General features: G+C 44.3%; 1 protein-coding gene across 2 annotated transcripts in view; it reads right to left on the bottom strand.

Moving 5' to 3' along the window:
• Positions 1-22,997, bottom strand: part of LOXHD1 (lipoxygenase homology PLAT domains 1) — a 216,302-nt gene that overhangs the window by 172,273 nt on the left and 21,032 nt on the right. For both annotated transcript variants that reach the window (XM_061169894.1, XM_061169895.1), the window contains exon 5: positions 7,178-7,276. In XM_061169894.1, coding sequence (XP_061025877.1) covers positions 7,178-7,276 — 99 coding nt within the window. The remainder of the gene's footprint in view (positions 1-7,177; positions 7,277-22,997) is intronic.

The raw sequence follows: 22,997 nt of genomic DNA, 5'->3' as shown, positions 1-22,997 counted from the left end.
GCTGAATGGATACAAACACAAGACCCATATATATGCTGTCTACAAGAGACCCACTTCAGACCTAGAGACACATACAGACTGAAAGTGAGGGGATGGAAAAAGATATTCCATGCAAATGGAGATCAAAAGAAAGCTGGAGTAGCAATTCTCATATCAGACAAAATAGACTTTAAAATAAAGACTATTACAAGAGACAAAGAAGGACACTATATAATGATCAAGGGATCGATCCAAGGGGAAGGTATAACGATTGTAAATATTTATGCACCCAACATAGGAGCACCTCAATACATAAGGCAAATACTAACAGCCATAAAAGGGGAAATCGACAGCAACACAATCATAGTAGGGGACTTTAACACCCCACTTTCACCAATGGACAGATCATCCAAAATGAAAATAAATAAGGAAACACAAGCTTTAAATGATACATTAAACAAGATGGACTTAATTGATATTTATAGGACATTCCACCCAAAAACAACAGAATACACATTTTTCTCAAGTGCTCATGGAACATTCTCCAGGATAGATCATATCTTGGGTCACAAATCAAGCCTTGGTAAATTTAAGAAAATTGAAATCGTATCAAGTATCTTTTCCGACCACAACGCTATGAGACTAGATATCAATTACAGGAAAAGATCTGTAAAAAATACAAACACATGGAGGCTACACAATACACTACTTAATAACGAAGTGATCACTGAAGAAATCAAAGGGGAAATCAAAAAATACCTAGAAACAAATGACAATGGAGACACGACGACCCAAAACCTATGGGACGCAGCAAAAGCAGTGCTAAGAGGGAAGTTTATAGCAACACAAGCCTACCTCAAGAAACAGGAAACATCTCGAATAAACTACCTAACCTTGCACCTGAAGCAATTAGAGAAAGAAGAACAAAAAAACCCCAAAGCTACCAGAAGGAAAGAAATCATAAAGATCAGAGCAGAAATAAATGAAAAAGAAATGAAGGAAACAATAGCAAAAATCAATGAAACTAAAAGCTGGTTCTTTGAGAAGATAAACAAAATTGATAAACCATTATCCAGACTCATCAAGAGAAAAAGGGAGAAGACTTAAATCAATAGAATTAGAAATGAAAAAGGAGAAGTAACCACTGACACTGCAGAAATACAAACGATCATGAGAGATTACCACAAGCAACTCTATGCCAATAAAATGGACAACCTGGAAGAAATGGACAGATTCTTAGAAATGCACAACCTGCCGAGACTGAACCAGGAAGAAATAGAAAATATGAACAGACCAATCACAAGCACTGAAATTGAAACTGTGATTAAAAATCTTCCAACAAACAAAAGCCCAGGACCAGATGGCTTCACAGGCGAATTCTATCAAACATTTAGAGAAGAGCTAACACCTATCCTTCTCAAACTCTTCCAAAATATTGCAGAGGGAGGAACACTCCCCAACTCATTCTACGAGGCCACCATCACCCTGATACCAAAACCAGACAAAGATGTCACAAAGAAAGAAAACTACAGGCCAATATCACTGATGAACATAGATGCAAAAATCCTCAACAAAATACTAGCAAACAGAATCCAACAGCACATTAAAAGGATCATACACCATGATCAAGTGGGGTTTATCCCAGGAATGCAAGGATTCTTCAATATACGCAAATCAATCAACGTGATACACCATATTAACAAATTGAAGGAGCAAAACCATATGATCATCTCAATAGATGCAGAGAAAGCTTTTGACAAAATTCAACACCCATTTATGATAAAAGCCCTGCAGAAAGTAGGCATAGAGGGAACTTTCCTCAACATAATAAAGGCCATATATGACAAACCCACAGCCAACATTGTCCTCAATGGTGAAAAACTGAAACCATTTCCACTAAGATCAGGAACAAGACAAGGTTGCCCACTCTCACCACTATTATTCAACATAGTTTTGGAAGTGTTAGCCACAGCAATCAGAGAAGAAAAAGAAATAAAAGGAATCCAAATCGGAAAAGAAGAAGTAAAGCTGTCACTGTTTGCAGATGACATGATACTATACATAGAGAATCCTAAAGATGCTACCAGAAAACTACTAGAGCTAATCAATGAATTTGGTAAAGTAGCAGGATACAAAATTAATGCACAGAAATCTCTTGCATTCCTATACACTAATGATGAAAAATCTGAAAGTGAAATTAAGAAAACACTCCCGTTTACCATTGCAACAAAAAGAATAAAATATCTAGGAATAAACCTACCTAAGGAGACAAAAGACCTGTATGCAGAAAATTATAAGACACTGATGAAAGAAATTAAAGATGATACAAATAGATGGAGAGATATACCATGTTCTTGGATTGGAAGAATCAACATTGTGAAAATGACTCTGCTACCCAAAGCAATCTACAGATTCAATGCAATCCCTATCAAACTACCACTGGCATTTTTCACAGAACTAGAACAAAAAATTTCACAATTTGTATGGAAACACAAAAGACCCCGAATAGCCAAAGCAATCTTGAGAACGAAAAATGGAGCTGGAGGAATCAGGCTCCCTGACTTCAGACTATATTACAAAGCTACAGTAATCAAGACAGTTTGGTACTGGCACAAAAACAGAAATATAGATCAATGGAACAGGATAGAAAGCCCAGAGATAAGCCCACGCACATATGGTCACCTTATCTTTGATAAAGGAGGCAAGCATATACAGTGGAGAAAAGACAGCCTCTTCAATAAGTGGTGCTGGGAAAATTGGACAGGTACATGTAAAAGTATGAAATTAGAACATTCCCTGACACCATACACAAAAATAAACTCAAAATGGATTAAAGACCTAAGTGTAAGGCCAGACACTATCAAACTCTTAGAGGAAAACATAGGCAGAACACTCTATGACATAAATCACAGCAAGATCCTTTTTGACCCAGCTCCTAGAGAAATGGAAATAAAAACACAAATAAACAAATGGGATCTAATGAAACTTAAAAGCTTTTGCACAGCAAAGGAAACCATAAACAAGACCAAAAGACAACCCTCAGAATGGGAGAAAATATTTGCAAATGAAGCAACTGACAAAGGATTAATCTCCAAGATTTACAAGCAGCTCATGCAGCTCAATAACAAAAAAACAAACAACCCAATCCAAAAATGGGCAGAAGACCTAAATAGACATTTCTCCAAAGAAGATATACAGATTGCCAACAGACACATGAAAGAATGCTCAACATCATTAATCATTAGAGAAATGCAAATCAAAACTACAATGAGGTATCATCTCACACCGGTCAGAATGGCCATCATCAAAAAATCTCCAAACAATAAATGCTGGAGAGGGTGTGGAGAAAAGGGAACACTCTTGCACTGTTGGTGGGAATGTAAATTGATACAGCCACTATGGAGAACATTATGGAGGTTCCTTAAAAAACTACAAATAGAACTACCATACGACCCAGCAATCCCACTACTGGGCATATACCCTGAGAAAACCATAATTCAGAAAGAGTCATGTACCAAAATATTCATTGCAGCTCTGTTTACAATAGCCAGGACATGGAAGCAACCTAGGTGTCCATCATCGGATGAATGGATAAAGAAGATGTGGCACATATATACAATGGAATATTACTCAGCCATAAAAAGAAATGAAATGGAGGTGTTTGTAATGAGGTGGATGGAGTTAGAGTCTGTCATACAGAGTGAAGTAAGTCAGAAAGAGAAAAACAAATACAGTATGCTAACACATATATATGGAATCTAAGGTGAAAAAAAAAAAGGTCATGAAGAACCTAGTGGCAAGACGGGAATAAAGACACAGACCTACTAGAGAATGGACTTGAGGATACGGGGGGGGGAGGGGTGAGATGTGACAGGGTGAGAGAGTGTCATGGACATATATACACTACCAAATGTAAAATAGATAGCTAGTGGGAAGCATCCGCATAGCACAGGGAGATCAGCTCGGTGCTTTGTGACCACCTAGAGGGGTGGGCTAGGGAGGGTGGGAGGGAGGGAGATGCAAGAGGGAAGAGATATGGGAACATATGTATATGTATAACTGATTCACTTTGTTATAAAGCAGAAACTAACACACCATTGTAAAGCAATTATACTTCAATAAAGATGTTTAAAAAAAAAAAAAATCTGCATCCATACTAAATTTTTATCCATTTGACTTATCAGTTACTGAGAGTGTGGTATTAAAATCTTCTACTATGATTATGTACTTGTCAAGTTTCTCCAAGAATTTTATTATTTTTTGCTTTACATATTTTGAAAATATGTTGTTAAAACTGTAGAAGTTCAGAATTATCATATCTTCCAGGTTAATTGCTCTTTTTGTCATTGTATAATATACTTATTTCTAATGAAATGTTTTGTCTGAAAGTTTAATTTGATGGATATTAATATAGCTGCACCAGCTTCTTTCTTGTAGTGGATATGTTCCTGGTATACTTTATTCCATTGTATATATTCTCAGACATTTATGTATCATATATTTAAGCTGGATTTTATTTCTTTTAATTTAATATGAGAATATCTATTCTTTAATTGATGAGTTTAGTTTATTTCTATTTACTGTATTATTTACACACTTATCTTACTTTTTGCTAGTAGCCATGCTTTTTCTTTCTTCATTTCCTGACTTCTATTTTGTTGATTGGGTCTTTATTCCCTTTTATTCCCTCCATTGGTTTAGAAATTATACATTTCTATTTGGGGGTGGTTACTTTTACAATTTTAATATGCATACTTGACGTATTAAAGTCTAAAGTTAATTTCTCTGCTCTCCTAGGGCAGGGGAATGGGCTACAACCAAGTTATGTTTTAACTCTCATTATCTCCTTCCTTTCTCAAAGAGCACTATCTTTTAGTGTTTAGGGTCCACATTTTCTCATGTCTTGATAATAGTTATTATTAGTATCATTTTATATAGTCAATGCTTGCTTAAATTTCTTATATAATTATCATTTTTGGGGCTCACCTTTTTTTTTTGCATCTCACACTTTTCTTCTGGGTACAATTTTCTTTTTCTTAAAGTATATCCTTCAGTGGTCGTTTAAGCGTGGGTCTATGAGTGAGTGGTCAGTCCTATTTCTCTTTGTTTGCTTGGAAATCCATTAATTTTGCCCTCACTCTGGAATGATAACCTAGTTGAGTACAGAATTCTAGGTTGATATATGTCCTTGCTCAGAAGATTGAAGTTTGGGGTTTTTTTATTTGTTTTTTGTTTTGTTTTTGCTTTTTTTTTTTTGGCCGTGCCACACAGCTTATGGAATCTTAGTTCCACGACCACTGGACCACCAAGGAATTCCCAGAAGATTGAAGATATTATTCCATGAACTTATATCCTCTATAGCTTGCTGATAGGAATTTGCTATCAATCTAATTGCGTTTATAGAAGATAATCCACCAAATCTGGTTACTTTTAAGATCTTTCTCTTGGCCTTTGGCTTCACTACAATGAATCTAAATGTGGATCTGTTTTTATTTATCATGTTCAATGTCTTTTGTTACTTTAATCTGAAGATTCATATCTTTGCTTAATTCTGAAACAACGTGATCAGCCATTATCTATTCAAATATTTCCTCTCACCTATTCTATATATTCTGTTTCTGAAACTCCTGTTCAACATGTCAGAACTTATTCTCTCCTCCACATCTCATGACCTCTCATTGATATTTTCCAACCCTTTATGTCTCTGCCACATCTGCATATTTTGTTTATATTTATCTTACAGTTCAATAATTCTCTATTCAACAGTTTCTAATTGTGTTGTTTAACCCATCCATTAAGTGTTTATATTTAGTAACTATATTTTCATTTCCTGTATTTCTGTTTGCTATATTTTTCATAGTGCCTTGTTGTTTTCCTTAACTGTTTCCTTCATGTCTATAGACAGTTTAAACATACTTAAGTTATAGCCTTTCTCAGATTACTCTATTACCTGAAATTCTGGAGGATTTAGTCTTATTGTCTGTTGTGTCTATTGATGGTTAGTCATGGTGGATTGTGTTCTTGAGTGTTTTGTAGTTTTGGAAAGTGAACTCATCTCCAGTACTTTATCTGTGGGAATCTCACGAAGTCTTGCAAGTGCTTCTGCCAAGCACCGAAGGGTATTACTGGCATGGAACGAATTTTCTGTACCTGAGGGGGAGGGTTCCCAAATCACACTTGTAGTGTAAAATCAGACCTCAAGCCCACATGTGTGTAAGCCTAAGATATCAATTTCCCATCAACTGTCTTTTTAATCTAGAGTTCTTACAGAGATAAGTTTACTATACTGATGAGCAATTTTTTTCCTAGCCTATTTTTTCACTGAAGATGTTCCTGTGAACCTTCAGGGATCCTGGCTTTATGCGTGGTTCTAATTTTTTGCATATTTTGCCTCATACACAGCCAAAATATCATTTTCTGACCCAAATGTGTATGGAAATCCATCCTATAGATTGTTGAACATAAAGGCTCCCTGCTTCCAAGATCCACAGCATCAATTCATAGCTGATACTTTGGTTTAAGTTCTCTCTTCATTTCTGACACCTGGAGATTTCTCTTTTTTCTTAAAATCCCAGCAATGCATTTTTAATTATTTAATATACTGTGTCCAAAATTCATGTCTTTGTAGCTTTCTGACTCCTATAGTATTCCCTTAAATTGGCAGCAACAGGACAAGACCACCTGTCTCAGTTCTGCTGGCCTGAACTTCCTTCCAACACCGGCAGCTGTGTCTGTGCCCTCAGTTCCTGCTCCACCTATGAGGCCAAGTGTAATTCTATCCCCTGGCCCCATTCTTGTCTGTCCCAAATCACTGCAATGAATCAGACCATGCCCAGTCACATCCCAAAATATAATTCAAGATGGGCATGGAGCCTAGGGAGATAGAGAGTAAGTGAGGATGAGTCCCCTGGAGATGTGGAGCCTGGGTCTGTTATAGGATGCAGGATGATTTTAAATAAACCAAAAAACCAAGCACAACTTATTCTGAAAACACATCACACACACAAACTTGACAAGACGGACACCATGCTGCCCAAGGAAGGCCATGACAAACCACGTCGCAAGAAGAAGAGAGAGGCTCAACAGGAGAGCCTAGAGGAAACCGGAGTTGCCTTCCTCTGCCAGGAGGGTGGAAAACAGCCCACCTAAGAAGTAGTTCTGGGCATGGCTTTTGAAGAAAGGATTTCAAACCCATTACCTGTGTCTCCATACTCTCCAAAGATATTGATGAAGACGTCAGCATCAGTCCCTGCACCAATGACATCACCAGTGTATACCTTGACTTCATACTTGTTACCTGGAAATGAAGACGGAGAAAGTCTCAGCTCATTCAGGTCCTGAGTAGAGAAGAACAGAGGCCAAAGTAGCTACCAACCATCCACCCTTCCCTCCAGCAATGCATGAATTGTCACCATTACTTTCAATAACCAAGCAAGACACAAGTCGCCTGACGTTGGTTCTAAATGGTCATGGCTGAACTGCATGCAGAGCAGAAATCAGAGGTAGAGGGGACTTCTGTTTTCATCTACTAACTTGTTGCCTTGGGATGCATGAATCAACCCAAATACAACCAACCCACCACTAGCGTTTCTCCCCTGGATACTGAAATGACTCCCACTGGGTTCCCAGCCTCTACTCTGTCTTCTCCAATCTGTTCTCTATGCTGCATCACAGTATAAAAATTCATGGGGGAAAATTGATTATGCAAATAAAAATCGAATTTATATGTAAGTTGTCAAGGCCATAGCCAATGCAAAGACCAGAGGAACCAATAATAGCTAGCAAATGCATGTTCGGGCATTACCTCATTTAAAGACCTGTATCAGCTTCCTGTATCTTTGCTCCATTTATTGAACAGAAATCCATTCTCTGTAACCCCAGAATGCTTCAGCCTTGGCCATGGCCTCAAGTCAGGGGGTGGTGGAGCTCAAGGTAAACTTGACAACATGTTGAGTCCTGCCCGGGTCTCCCCAACCGGAGCCTGCCTTAGGGTCGGGTAGCAAAAGCCAAGGGTTGCTATGTGGTGTGAAATGGAGATTCCTCTAGATTTTCTTTGGGTGCCAACAATTCTAAGGGCTGAGACAACTTTCACTTCCCTTTCCCTTCCTACAATAGCTTTCTATTTTTCATGTACCAGCATCTTTTTTTTTAGATGTCTTATGCCTAGTATATGAAGCTGATAAAAATTAGAGCTGTTTTATTTGAGGCCCAAATCAGGGCCCCTCTGCCCCCCTCCTCCCTAGAGCCTTCCTCCATGTCCCAGCCCCCACGTGTCTTGCTCCTCTGTGCTCCTTGGCTCTGCCATGTTGTCTGTGTCAATGATTTCCAAGTTTCACCATCTCTTCCTTGTGCTGTTTGCTGTTTCCTGCAGGTGAGAATTCTATGTTCCTCAAGAACTTAAAAGAGGTCTGGGAGCAGGACTTCCTTCTCTCATATGGCTTCTCTCACAGCCCCTAGCACAGTGCTGGGCACATATTAGAGTCTCACTGAGTACATTGAAAAGCTAATTGAATTGAATTTCCTAAATCTCAAAGTTTCGTGAAGTTGCTCAGGGCAAAGGACTGAGGTGGGAAGGTGAGAAGAAAACTAATTTCATCCCTTCCCATCTCGAATCTTGTCCAGCAGTACAGGGCTGCCCTCTAGAGATGACACAGTGCAGAATCCTGCAGGGGACCCACGGAGGACACTCCACCCACACGGCCCTGAAGGTTGGCCTTTGACCTGCTGAGGACATTGAGCCAAGAAGGAGCAAAGTCTTCTCTTTCTCTCCTCAATCTTTACTTGGTGAAACCCATCCAGGGAGAGGGAAGACCCTCCAATCTTTGTCCCCAAATGAAGGCTTCAGTAGGACAGTTGTTCTCAGATTCCCGCCCCTTCTTGCTTCACCACTAAGACCCTTCTGAGATGGGACACGGAGCCAGGGCCTTCAGAAGAGTCCAGACAGGCAAACCCCGGCTCAGTGACTTGAAACTTGGGCCACATTCAGGCTCCCAGGGGAGCTTGTTAACAAGGCAGATTTCCAGGTTGCCTTCCAGGGACCCTTCATCAGGGGGTTCATCCAGCGGATCCTGTTCTTGGTCATCCTCCAAGGTGCACAGGCCTCCTGCAGGGGTTCTTTCCTCATCTGGCTGGCAGGGCCTCTGAGAGCCACTCACTTTGGTTCAAGTTCTTTCTCAGGTGCAGTCCAGGGCTCACTTCACACAGAGGCAAAACCCCTCTGCAGGGCCGGTGGTGCCAGGGTGGCATGGGGACTGGGAGAGGCTCTGAAGGCCACTGCTAAGCATCAGTCAGAGGGGCAACAGGACCCCAAAGGGAACTGGGCACAGTGAAGCAGGAGAAAGGATGAGGGGGCCGGGGAATATTTGTGGAATGATTCAGAGTAGCAGACACTCTGAATCATTCCAGAAGGCGGAATTTGAATTAGTGGGTTGAATTATAAAGAGGAATAATTTAGCTCACCAAAAGAAACATTTTCTAGTATCTAGGGCTATCCAACAAAGGACTGGGATGCCCTCGGGGGAAGTGAGTTTCCCAATCCCAGAGACACCTAAGCAGTCTCTCTATGCCAAGCACATTGGTGGGGAGCCACCTGTCAGGGATGCTGTGGAGAAAATGGCAGAGGTGAGGGATGTGAGAACACTAAGGGTCCTCTTCAATCTGCAATTCCATGACATTTGACCAGGAAAGACAGCCTTGCAGACTATGGAGGGAAGCCAGGAGAACAAGGAAACATCTCAGAGGATGGGAGAGGTACCCAAGGCCCATGCAGACGAGGCCTGGGAAGCAGGAGCCCACGAAGGGCTTTGGGAACACACATCCTCATCCTTGGAAAGACCAGAGAAGCAGAGTACCAGGGCCAAAGTGAGGCGGCAGGGTGATTAGCCAAGGGTCAGGGGCCAATAGGCCAGAGAAAGCTTCCAGGCCTTGCCAGGTGAGGCTATCAGGGGCCCGTGCCCAGGGATCAGGAAGCCAGATGAACAGAATGCAGGAGGAAGTAGATTCTGGAACAAGGCTAGACTGTCTTCTAAACTCTGTGGAACTTTCTACAGCAAGATGAGGCGCTGGGTCCCCATGTAGCTGGCTGGATGGATAGATCACCCTTGATCACACTGAGGAGAGGCCAAGAACTGCCTTTTAAATCTGCTCTTTAAAAGGCCCCACAGACAGACAAAGAAGCTTCTTTTATTACTGTTCTCTCTCCTTTTTCCCATATTTCCTCTTCAGGCAGAACCCCATAATATCTGATTTGCCATTTTCCAAGCAAGCCCTAGGGCCCAGCGCCCATTCTAAGTTGTGATGAAGTGCATATATTGATGAAAGAATAAAAGCAGGGCTCCGTTCCCTCGCCATTGGCAGACGGCCAGCACAGTACAGCAAGGCTTCCTCTTAAGTGGTCACGTGAGAGCCCCCCAATTTCCCGTGATCAGAGTTTCAACAAACGCAAACTTGCCTTTCTGGCACAGTGGGTGGTTCGGCCAGGGGGAAAGGGGAAGGGCCAGGAATAATCCCTGCCCCAGAGGTCAAGGGAGCAAGGCAGTCTGGAGAAAGATGATGAGAAGAAAGGTGGAAAGAAGAGGCCAGGAATGACTCACCTTCCCTGGCAAATAATACTAAACCTTCACACAGGTGTTGCAGTTCACAAGGCACTTGCGTGTCCTTGATGGAGTCTGATCCATGCAAGGGCCACGTGAGGAGGCAGGTACTGTGGACATTCTTACTGACAGACGAGGTACTGGGGCTCAGAGAGCAAGGTGGCCTAGCTGAGGACACACAGCTGCTAAACGTTGCCAGCAGGGCTCAAAGCCATGTCTCTTGTCTCCAAATCCAGGGCTGTTTCCAGAATAGCTCATGGGCTCTCATGCTCTTGGCCAGAGGTCAGCAACAGTTTTCTGTAAGTGCCAGATAATAAATATTCTAGGGCTTGCAGGCCACTTGGTCTCTGTTGCAACTACTCAGCTCTGGTGCTGTAGCACCAAAGCAGCTGGATACAATCCTATGTAAATACTACATAAGCAAATGGGTCCAGCTGGAAAACTGGGCCCAGCCCACTTTTCTTGGGGAAAAAAAAGAAAGTTTTTTTTTTCTAAGAAAACTTTATTTATGGACATGGACACTTGAACTTCACAGAACTTTCCTGTGTCATGAAATATTATTCTTGTTTTGATTTCTTTTCAACCCTTTAAATATGTAAAAGCCTTTCTAGGCTCATGGTCCACACAAAGACAGGTAGAAGGCCGGGTCTGGCCACCCCCTGCCCTGTGTTCTCTTGTGCTCTCAGGCACCGTCCTGTGTGTTTCTGGCAGAGGACTGCAGGCGACTCTGCTCTCTGTGGCCTGGATGGGAACAGAGCTGCCTGGCGCAGGGGAGTCAGCTGCTGGTTGCAGGATAATCACAGCACATCCTAACCACTAGCTAAGCAGCTCAGGGCTCTGAAGGTGGGGGAACTATTGCCCTTGCTCTGTTGGGGTGGAAGGGGTGAGAAGGAGCAGGTCCTGTGCTCCATTTTTCCTGCTCTTACAATGTTGTGTGACTAGGCTGAGTCTGGTGTTCCCTTGAGTCCAGTGGAGAAGGGGGTCTGGTCTGGGGTTTTCTGAAGGTGGGGATGATGGCAGGTCCAGTTCTGCAACCTTAGGTGTTATGCCTTTCAGCTCATTGCCTGGTTGTGAACGAGCAAGGAGCAGAGATGGGAAGAGAGGGGAAGGTCAGGCCGGAGGAGGAGGTAACAAGGAGTTCATCCCCCTTCCTGAGTGAGCATGGGAGAAACAGGGACTGGAGATGGCCCACCCCGGCCCTAGAGTTGGCCTGTGGTTTACCCATTTGGCATATTATCTGTTATAAACTTCTCCCTAGAACTGATTTCTCTCTGGCCTTTCAGCAGGGTTACCGTTAGCCCAAACGGTGCCTTTGTGCAAATTAGATAAAGGGATCCCTTCCTCAAGACACGTTACTGCCATCTGTTGGATAACTGTCATAATAAATGCATAAATCTACAAGCTCTATGATGTGAAAGGAATCTCCTTACATAGTTGCACTTGTGCAGTGCATAGCCTGTACATCTGAACTCAGCAACCCTACCTTTCAGGTAGTAGCCTCCTTCCACTAAAGGGCAGCGGGAGCTCGAAGTGGACAAACTAATTGAAACGTTGATCTGAACAATATACACCAGATACAGATCACGGTGCCGATCACATGGTGCCTTCCAAAGCCAAACAGCGTTGAGCTGGGGTCCTGTACAGATAGTATCATTTACAGCTTAAAGACAGATTGCTACCTCAAGGCCACATCATTGGGTTGTCTGTGTCCTTCTTGCCCTGCCCAGGGGATACCCAAGTCCAGCCTTGCCCTTGTCCTTTTTTGCTTCTGCACGCCCCATTGCAGAGGCACAAGGCTACTCCTTCCAAACAGGATATCTGGCCCCTGCGGACCAGCTGGAAGCTGCCTGTGCAGGCTTCCAGAAAAGGCAGGCACTGGCAGGCCCCAGATGCCTCCTGCGCCGCCAGGTGTGCCAGCGACTCCCACAGCCTCCCCGGCACGCTGTCTGGAACAGTCAGCACACAGCAGTGACGGGACACATCTCCAGAGAGCAACCCTGGGTGGCAGGGGGAGGCAGAGCCCTGAGGGGGCCGGAAGCCCCAAGTCCTGGTGCCACGTGCACAACTGAGCCGGCTGAGTTGCTCTTCGTGTGCCCAGCAGCAGAAGCCTAGCAAAGACCCCATAACTAAGCCTCTGTCCCACTTGCCAAGGAAGAGACCATCCCATGCCCAACATGGTTGGAGCCTCCGAGCAGCTCACGTGGTCCAGGCTTTTTCAGGAAGCAGAGAATCCTGAATGAGCTAATGATGGGCTGAGTTTCTTTCCCTGCCTTTCGCCCATCCCCAGATCCTGTTTAATTAGAACGTGGCTTTATTTATTTTGGCAGGTGAGACTGGGGAGGAGGGTTGGAAGGAGGATGACGGGTCTTGATTTTACCCCACCCCGAATCGCATCTGCCAGGTTCACACCCTGACACCCGGCACTTCCGCTCACCCAGAGCCAGGATGCCAACACACAGAAGTGAGATCTCACAGGCGCTGCATGGGAGGAGATGAAAATGGCAGGGAGAGAGATTCAGGGGGGGCTGCCCTGGGGGTGGGAGCCGAGGGGGAACGTTCTCCCCCCAGCCAGGGAATGCCCCTAACTACTCAAGCCTGCGTGGGTATGGGGAGAATGTGGTCTGCAGAACCCAAGGATGGGAGCCAAGGCTCCATGCTGAGAGCTAGGTCATGGCCACTGATCAGTGAATGCCCTCCCAGGCCCATGGACTCGAATTCTCCCTCCCCCAGTGCTGTCCCCAGACAGTTTCCTCTTTCTTCCCTCGGGTCCAGAGACCCAAATCTCTCACCCAGATTCACCCTGTTCTTTAAACAGGACTGGAACACCTCTGCTTTCTCTATAAGGCCCTCGACCTCGCTGCCCTTGCAGACACACCCACTAATCAAGATAATAAGAGTCTCCAGGGCTTGCTGAGAACCTAGTGTGGGCCAGCACACCTATTATCTCATGTAATCCTCACAATGACTATTATCACCATCTACTGATGAGGCAATCGATGGAAGCAGGAGGTTGAGACACTTAAGTTTTCACAGTTGGAAAAGATTGAAGCCCAGACCTGGACTCAAGGGATCCAGACAAGAAGGCTCTCTCCTTAGCTGTCATTCCACCCACCCTACCGGGTGTAGCTTAAACCCCAGATTCTCTCTGAAGGGCCCTACCTCCCAAGCCCTAAGTGCTCCACTCCAGAACTTCTGGGGTCTGCATCACTTATTTGGCACTTAACACGTGCTAGAACACAGGCCGTGGGTTGAACTCAGCTGAGCCTGGTTACATGACATTAAAACATCACTCAGTCATGAATAGTCGCTCTTGGGTGGTAATCAAGAAAAAATACTCTGCTCTTTTCATCCCCCCCACCCCCAAATAAATATACAGCTCATATATTTCCTAGGAAACCGTGATGTCAGCCTAATGCTATCAGGTGTTTTAACAGTATGGAGTAGATAAGCTTTTACTCTTCCTCGTGCTCACCTCCCTCATTGCCAAGCCCCACGGAGCTATTTCCACATGCACCCCCATTGCTCGCCTGCCCCACTCCTGCTGCGCCGCCGAAGGTCCTTCCCTTCCACCCGCACACTCAGCAACTGTGGCTGCATTTCTTCTCTTTCCAACCCAGATTCCACTCCATGGCTGGAGTTTATCCTCCCACAGCGCTGGGAAGCCAGCACTTCTCAGTTGCTGCCCGAGGTGAGTAATATGTGTCAAAAGACTTATCATTCTGCGAACCCCTTGAGCCAACAGTTCAATCCCTGTGCATAACAATTAGTTTATGCTGGGAAATAATTGTGTTCATAGATTACCTAAAAAGATGTCTATCACAACACTGTTAATAATAACAAGAAATTGAGAACAACTTCAAAATACCCAAAATGAGGGATTGTTGGGGGTGAATTATAGTATTCACTCATTCATGGAATACCATGCAGCCATTTAAAATAATAGTTTAGAAGATTAGTCAATGCTATTAAGTGAAAAAAACTGGTTATAAATCTGACTATAATATAGTACCATTTTTCATCAATATATAGTGTTTAATACATTCATGCACAAAAAAAGAATAGAAAAGAAATTCACCAAAATGTTGACAGAGGTGTCTCTAAAGCTGTCCTACACAGTGATTAAGTTCAAGTCTCTGGGTTCACTTTTGGCTCCATCACTTATAAACAAATTACTTAACCTTTTTGTGCCTTCCTTTCCTTCATCTGCAAAATGGGGATGTGATAATACCTCCCTATGTCCGAAACATACAAACAGCTTACACAGCTTAATTTAAAAAAAAGAAAAGAAAACAAAGAAGCCAATCAAAAAATGGGCAGAAGACCTAAACAGACATTTTTCCAAAGAAGACATATAGGCACATGAGGCCAACAGGCACATGAAAAGTTGCTCAACATTGTTAATTATTAGAGAAATACAAATCAAAACTACAGTGAGGTAACACCTCATTCCAGTCAAAATGGCCATCATCAAAAAGTCTACAAATAACAAATGCTGGAGAGGGTGTGGAGAAAAGGGAACTCTCCTACACTGTTGGTGGGAATGTTAAATTGGTACATCCACTATGGAGAACAGCATGGAGGCTCCTTAAAAAACTAAAAATACAGTTACCGTATGACCCAGCAATCCCACTCCTGGGCATATATCTAGAAAAAACAAAAACTCTAATTTGAAAAGATACATGCACCCCAATGTTGACAGCAGCACTATTTACAATAGCCAAGACATGGACCTAAATGTCCATCAACAGATGAATGGATAATGAAGATGTGGCACGTATATACAATGGACTATTACTCAGCCAGAAAAAAAGAATGAAATAATGCTATTTGCAACAACATGGATGCACCCAGAGATTATCACATTAAGTGAAGTAAGACAGAGAAAGACAAATACCATATGATATCACTTATATGTGGAATCTAAAAAAATGGTACAAATGAACTTATTTATGAAACAGAAATAGACTTACAGACATAGAAAACAAACTAATGGTTACCAAAGGAGAAAGCAGGGGAGGGATAAATTTGGGATTAACAGATACAAACTACTATGTATAAACTAGATAAACAACAAGGACCTACAGTCTAGCACAGGGAACTATATTCAATATCTTGTAATAACCTATAATGGAAAAGAATCTGGAAAACACTTGATGCTCAGGGGAGGGGTCAAGTAGGAAACCATTGGTGGCTGGAATGGACACCCACAGGCCAAGGCAATATCTGTATCATAAATTCACATTTTCATGATTACATAATATAGCTCTGCGAAAGTGCAATTTCCAAAAATAGAAACAAAGGTTATTATAAACACCTATTTGAAAACCAAAATAACCAAGTATGGGGCAAATATACAATTCCATGCATTCCCCCAAAGGTTCTGGCTGGTTCGTTGAAAGAGAATGTTGCTGGCAGTGGTCCCAGGGAACCTGAGGCCACAGTGAAGCTGCAAATTTGAGGGTCTGACCCCAGCTTTGTGAATGAGACACTGTGCCACCAGGACCCATCAGTTCCTAAAGTGCCCTCATTCTGTTTGAAAGCCTGGCGAACTCCTCACCCATGAAGTCGCAGATTGAGCATCACCTCCTCTATGAAGCCCTCCTGATTCCTCCTTCCTCTGTGCTTCCATTGGGCTGGGTCATCCCCCACCTACAACATTCTATCCCTTTGTACTGTGATTATTTACTGGCCTGACTCTCTCCCCTCTAGACTCTAAGCTCCTACAGAGAAAAGGCCTTATATATTTACCCAGAGCCCAGGATCTGGTGCAGAGAAGATTCCCAATAAATGCGCACTGCCCACTGAATCACTGAATGACATTGGAGGAGCATGAGCCGGCCTCTTGAGCCCAAAGCTCTAGCTCTGCCTATAGTTACACTGTGTGACCAAAAGCAGCTTGTTCAACTTCCCTGGGCTTCTGATTTCTTCTCTGTAACACAGAGGAGGGTAGATAAGGTCGTTTTTGGAAATTATCTGATACTCTTCACTGGGGCCTCATTCAAAGCAGCTCTCTTCTTCCCACTCTTTCCGGAGATGACTTTCTGCAATGCTAGGAGGCAGCAGATGGGGTGGGTGGGAAGCTGCTGTGAAGTTCAGAGGAGGAGAGTGCTGCGGGGCTGGCCCTGCTCTCCCCACCCCGAAGCCCTCGTGGCTGTGAGTCTGTGGACCCAGGACCACCTCTGTAGGGTTCCAAGGAATCATGATTCCCATGCAGCAGCCACAGCAAATAGAGCTCAGGGGACCCTGAGTAACATTTGAGCTGGGTTCAGGGGAAATGTCAGGGAGAGGGAAGGGGTTTGGGAAGAGTGGTGCCCCTCGCAAGCTTTGGCTGCCGTCAAGGTCATGAGCCTATCCCCAGTTGTCTAGATGAGCCTGCCGGATTCTAGAGGGGATCCTGGCACTTAGTGCCTCCAAAGTCCTTTCTGAGTCTGAGAGGCCAGAATCTTGAGTCTGTGCATCTCAGTGTCAGCGTGAGCCTAGATGTGGAAGAAGCAGCAGGGGGAGAAACACTGGCTTTGTATCAACAGCGACAACCAGACTTGCCTCATGTACTGACCATTTATTCTATGTTCTACACTGCACTAAGTCCTTTAATGTTCACTCCCCTAATTAACCAGCTCAAGCACTTTCTGAAGTGGGAATTAATGTTATCCCCACTTTACAGATGAGGAAATAGAGGTACAGAGATTAAGGCATCTGTACATGCTTAACTGGTAGAAAGGCAGAGCCAGGTTTTGACCACAGAGATTGGGGGTTCAGAGACAGAGCTCTTGGTGGGGAGACGGGCATGTGTAAAAGAATAGAAACTAGGGGGTGAGGATGAAATGGGGAAGAAGCATCCACTGCAGAAGGGGAGGGGCCAAAAGCCACTCTCCTCCTGCCTCCGTAGAGGAAGGCTAGCCCCAGACAATCCTCTGTTGGCTTGTGAAAATAAACACTCTACTAGTACTGAAAAGACCCAAGAGGCCACCTAGTGCCCCTACTCCACAGAGGAAGAAACTGAGGACAGGAGAGGAACTGAGCTCTGCCCCATGTCCCATCCCTGCTGGGGGCAAAGCCAGAACTAGAACCCAGAGTGCACAGCCCATGTGCTTTCTGACCCAGAGAGCTATATTTTTAAATTAATGATCTAGCTACTCTATGATATCATCCAGTAGAATCTGGGAGTAGGTCAGGGCTGCCGGTTTATTTGGCAAGGCTCTCACAATGGATGTCTTTTGCATCAGTCACCCAGGCTGCTTGCATTTGCTCCTGTACCATGCAGTCCTCTGGCTTGTCCGTAATCCCCTGCAGGTCAGCACAGTCTGCACGTGCCCCTAAGACGTTAATCACGATCCCTTTCTTGTGTTGTCCTTTTTTCAAATGCACCCTGGGCACTGTGCCCAACACGGTCTTGCCAAGACCTGGTGCACACCCGGAGCTGTGTCATAATCATTGTGTAGCATGGCCTGGGCTGGAAATTATAACCCAGTTACCTGATGAAATAAACAGGAGTGGAAACAGTGATTGTGCCAGAGGAACACAATGTCATTTTTACCTGGTCCCCAGCTCTGGGCAACTTTGGGCCCCCAGCACTGGCTGTCTCATTTGGTAGAGCCCAAAAAATAAAAAGCCAATCCATTTGCTCCAGACTGGGAAGCAATGAGAATGTCATCTGCCTCCCCGCTGCCTGCACACTGCAGCCCACCTGCCCAAGCTGTTTCGGGCTCCCTTTCCTCCAACTACCAGCCCCTCAGTCTCTTTGGAGCACAACACAAAACTGGTTGCAGTCGTATTTATTATTAATCCACCAAAGAAGACTAAATGCTCCTTAGAAGAAGGCTTGTCCCTAACGAACAGGTCCCAGCTGGGAGCAGGGGTGGTGGCTGGACCCACCTCACTCCGGGCCCTTCTGAATGCACGGGCCCTCTCGGCTGTCAGTGAGGCCTGGTCTGAAACCCTGATGAACTGTTGTGCCTGCGCTCTGACAGCCCTGGCGTGTGCACAGCCCCCAGGCCAGCTGGAACTCAGCTCCTGCCTTCAGAGGCCTGTCTCACTGCCAAGCTGGCAGGCTCTCCTGTTGCGATGTGGGCTCGGTACTGATTTAAGCCACGTGATCAACTCAGTGCTTTTCAAGGTGGGAGGGTCTGTGGGTAGGCACCAGGATAGGGACAATTACTTGGCCAGAAGGCAGGAAATGATGTCATATTGGCAGTGAGAAAGCCATGTCTGCCCTAAACAGGTCTTGCCCGTGCCTCCCTACCGGTGAGAGCCCTTGGCTTATGCTCCTTCAAGCCCCAACACTGGGTCACTCCAAATCTACTCCATCTTATCCTGCCTGTCTACCTCCATGTCCCCACCCCTGATCTTTCAAGGCCACCCCCATCCCACCTCCAGCCTCAGGGATGTGCCCTGAGCCTCCCTGGGGCCAGAAAGGCATGGGTAGCCCGGCGTTCTCAGCCTGTGTAAGTCTGCAGTGTGCTTATCAACTGCATGTGGGCGCTGTGCCCCATGAATGTCACACTAAAGGTGACCCAGCATCAAGGGGATCATTGGGCGGAAGAAACATGGAGCCAGGTGAAAGGGCCGAGAGATGCTTAGCTAGCAGAGTACCAGAGGAAGCTAGCGCCTCAAGGGACCTTGGACAACATCCGGGTTTTCTGGTAAGATGAGGAGGCAACCCAGAGGACAAGTAACCTGCCTAAGGGGCACAATTACAGAGGGGCAAGTCTAGAAGCCAGCTCTCTGTGCCCCAGGAGAGCTCTTTCCACCCATCTCTGCTGCTGGTCTTCATGAGTGGGTGTGTCTGCACACAACCCATACACACACGAGCCCACGTCCTATCGATCTTCACCCAAGCCCCACCGAAGTTACCAAGTGCGCAGGCACAAGTGAAAGTGTTACCCTCAGAGAAACCTGAGCTTAGCTGGAGACACCAGATAGATACATATTAAGGAGTTAGAGCCCAAAGAGGCAAATAGCGGTCCCTGAGATATGGTGTTTCTCAGCCATTTATCCATCTCAAAACTCCTGAGGGCTACAGCACACCCCCATCAGCCACAGTGGCTCGTTCTGGCTGTATCTGATTCAGCCAGAATGTATCTGAACCTCAGGGAGCAGGTGGAAAAGTTCCTCCTCTCTGCCCATGAGATTCCTTACACATCCCCTAACTGCCTTTGGGGTGGGGGGACTACGCTGGGAATCACTGCACTACAGTGGAAGGCACAGACTTCAATTCTCCAGAGTTTGCAGGGAGAGAAAAACCCAAGGCAAGGCCACAGGTGATGCTTTCCAGAGAGGCTGGGGCTTTAGACCCAATGGGGTTTGGGTGGCATGGAGAAAACTGAAGGAAAGGGTGAAAGAGAGCAGGTGAGGGGGAAGAGGCACGGGCCCTGAGGTTTCCTCTGACCCTGGTATATGTTTTAGTGGGCGATCCACAATTTTCTCTCTAACTGACTTGAGACATATGTCTGGGAGAAAGGAGAAGCCCTCAAGGCAGCAGGCAGGCAGGCAGGCCCTGGGGCTCTGGCGAGAGCAGTCCTATTCAGTCCTTTTTGGGGTAACTGAGGTGGGGCCTGAACCCCAGAAACTGCTCTCAGTAGTCTGGCTTCCACTCCACAATCTGGGAACAGGTGGGGAGAGGGTGTCTCATCCTGTGCCTCAGGCTTCAATCCCATTTCCCATGGGTCCCTTGAAACCTCTTCATGGTTTATTAGTGTCGGAGAGAACAGCTTTCAGAGCACTGCCTGCCAGACACTAGAGCCAACACAGTCTGAGCAAACAGGTTGAGAAAGGGAAGTTGCTGGCCTGAGATCAAGAAACAGAGGAGGAGACTACTCAGGGTCATGAAAGTTCACCCTGACCTTCGTTGTAGGTGTAAAGCGGAGATAATAATAGACCTTACTTCCTCAGGGTGTTATGAATTTTAAATAAGATACTAACTGTAAGGTATATGCACACGAAGACACAGTCTGAAGAAGGATTTTGTCCATAGCTAGTAGGTGGCATTGTTGGGATTTGAACCTAGGACTCTGTGACTTGAGACGGGAGCTCTGAGCCATCATGCCCTCCACCCTCTTTGTGAATACCCTGTACTATGGCAATGTCTGTCCTCTCTTGGACCGTGAGCACCTTGAGGGAAAAGACCATGTTTTTACCCTGACCCAGAATCTAAGAGCAGCTCAGGGGGGCATCACCAATGGCAGTTGCTAATGGTGAGGCTTCAGTTCAAGGTCTGGGAGACTGTCCTTAGATCCTGTCCAAGGGCTTTCATCAGTGTGTAAATGTCGATGCCCCTCTGGGTTCTGGGTGTCAAAAGGGTGAGCCATTCCAGACAGGATGAAATAAATCCTCCAGGAAGGGAATCAGGTGTCCATGTCAATGGAGGTGGGGGAATGCAAAGAAGCAGATGGCAGGAGGGAAAATTCGCCACGCTTCTGGAACGATTCGAGAGTCAGGACTGTGTTTCCAGGTATAATCAACACAGATATGCTGAAAAAGCAGCTGCCAACCTTCCCCAGGCCCCAGAAGGTGCCAGGACCCCTGACACCCATTCTAAGAAGGAAATGAGCATAGAGGTGACTGCAAACTCCCTGTTCAGGCTGCATATATATCTGAGATGCTTAATTAGGAGGTGTGATGTCTGCCTGGATCATTTTTTTGTTGAGAAGTGGTGGAGAGCCAGCCAAGATTGGGACACCCACACCTGCTGACTCACGTGGGGATGAGTCAGGAGAATCCATAGGTTTCTCCAGCAGCCTCTAAGTCCTGGGCAAGGACTGAGGACCTGGGGTGGAGACAGCATTTTCATTTTTTCTTCCAGGTGATTATGGTGTAGTGTCACTGTTAAAAATAGTTAATGAGAATTTAGGGTGAATTAAAAGAAGGAGGACATAAACCAAATGTCCGTTAACCGACGAATGGATAAATAAAATGTAGTATAAATATAAAAAGGGATATTATTAGGCCATAAAAAGAAATGAAGTACTGATATATGCTATAACATGAATAAACCTTGAAAACATGCTGTATGAAAGAAACAAGTCACAAAAGGCCCCGTATTATATGATTCTGGGTATATGAAATGTCTAGAATAGACAAAACTATAAAGATAGAAAGTAAATTAATGGTTGCCTAGAGCTAGGGAGTATTGGGAGGGGTGTGTTGTGAGTGACTGCTAAAGGATATAGGACTTCTTTTGGAATGATAAAAATGTTCTAAATTTGATTGTGGTGATGGTTGCACAACTTCACGAATATACAAAAAACCATTGAATGTACACTTTAAGGGTGAATTATATGGTATGTGAAGTATATCCCAATAAAGCTGTTAACAAAAAAAGTAGAAAAAAAGAAGCAGGACATCAAGGGACCCTGAATAGCCAAAACAATCTTTAAAAAGAATGACAGGGACTTCCCTGGAGGTCCAGTGGTTAAGACTTTGCCCTCCAATGCAGGGGGTGCAAGTTCGATCCCTGGTCAGGGAACTAAGATCCCACATGGCTCAGGGCCAAAAAACCAAAACATAAAACAAGCAATATTGTAACAAATTCAATAAAGCCTTTAAAAATGGTCCACATCAAAAAATCTAAAAAATAAAATAAAATAATAAAATAAAAAGAAGAACAAATTTGGAGGTCTCACACATCCTGATTTCAAAACTCCCACAAAATTACAGTAATCAAAATGGTGTGGTACTAGCATAAGGACAGACATTTAGACCAATGGAATATAACAGAGAGCCCAGAAACCCTCATATATGTGGCCAAATGATTTTCAACAAGGGTGCTAAGACCATTCAATGGGGAATGGTCTTAGCACAGTCTTTTCCACAAATGGTGCTGAGAAAACTGAATATCCACATACAAAAGAATGAAGTTGGACCCTTACCTTTCACCATATACAAAATTTAATTCAAAATAGATCAACAACCAAAATGTAAGAGCTAAATCTATAGCACTCTTAGAAGAAAACATGGGACAAAAGCTTCATGACATAGGATTTGGCAGTGACTTCGGATATGACACCAGAAGCATAAGCAACAAAAGAAAAACTAGATAAATTAGACTTCATAAAAATTAAAAACTTTTATGCACCAGCAGACACAAACAGCACAAAAGGCAGCCCATGGAATGGGAGAAAATATTTGTAAATCATGTCTGATAAAGGGTTTATATCCAGAAATATATTCTGGATAAACTCTTACAACTCCACAAGAAAACAAACAACCTGATTTAAAAATGGGCAAAGGACTTGAATGGACATTTCTCCAAAAAGATATACAAATGACCAATAAGCACATGAAGAGATGCTCAACATCACTTATCCCCAGGAAATGCAAATCGAAACCACAGTTGAGATACCACCTCACAACCATTAAGATGGTTATTATCAAATATAAACAAATAAAAACCCCAGAAAATAACAAGTATTGATGAGTGTGTGGAAA

Source organism: Eubalaena glacialis, chromosome 15, assembly GCF_028564815.1.
Source record: "Eubalaena glacialis isolate mEubGla1 chromosome 15, mEubGla1.1.hap2.+ XY, whole genome shotgun sequence".
In the NCBI taxonomy this organism is placed as follows: domain Eukaryota; kingdom Metazoa; phylum Chordata; class Mammalia; order Artiodactyla; family Balaenidae; genus Eubalaena; species Eubalaena glacialis.
The sequence above is the reverse complement of the archived record's forward strand: the minus strand, read 5'-3'. Positions and strand labels throughout refer to the sequence as shown.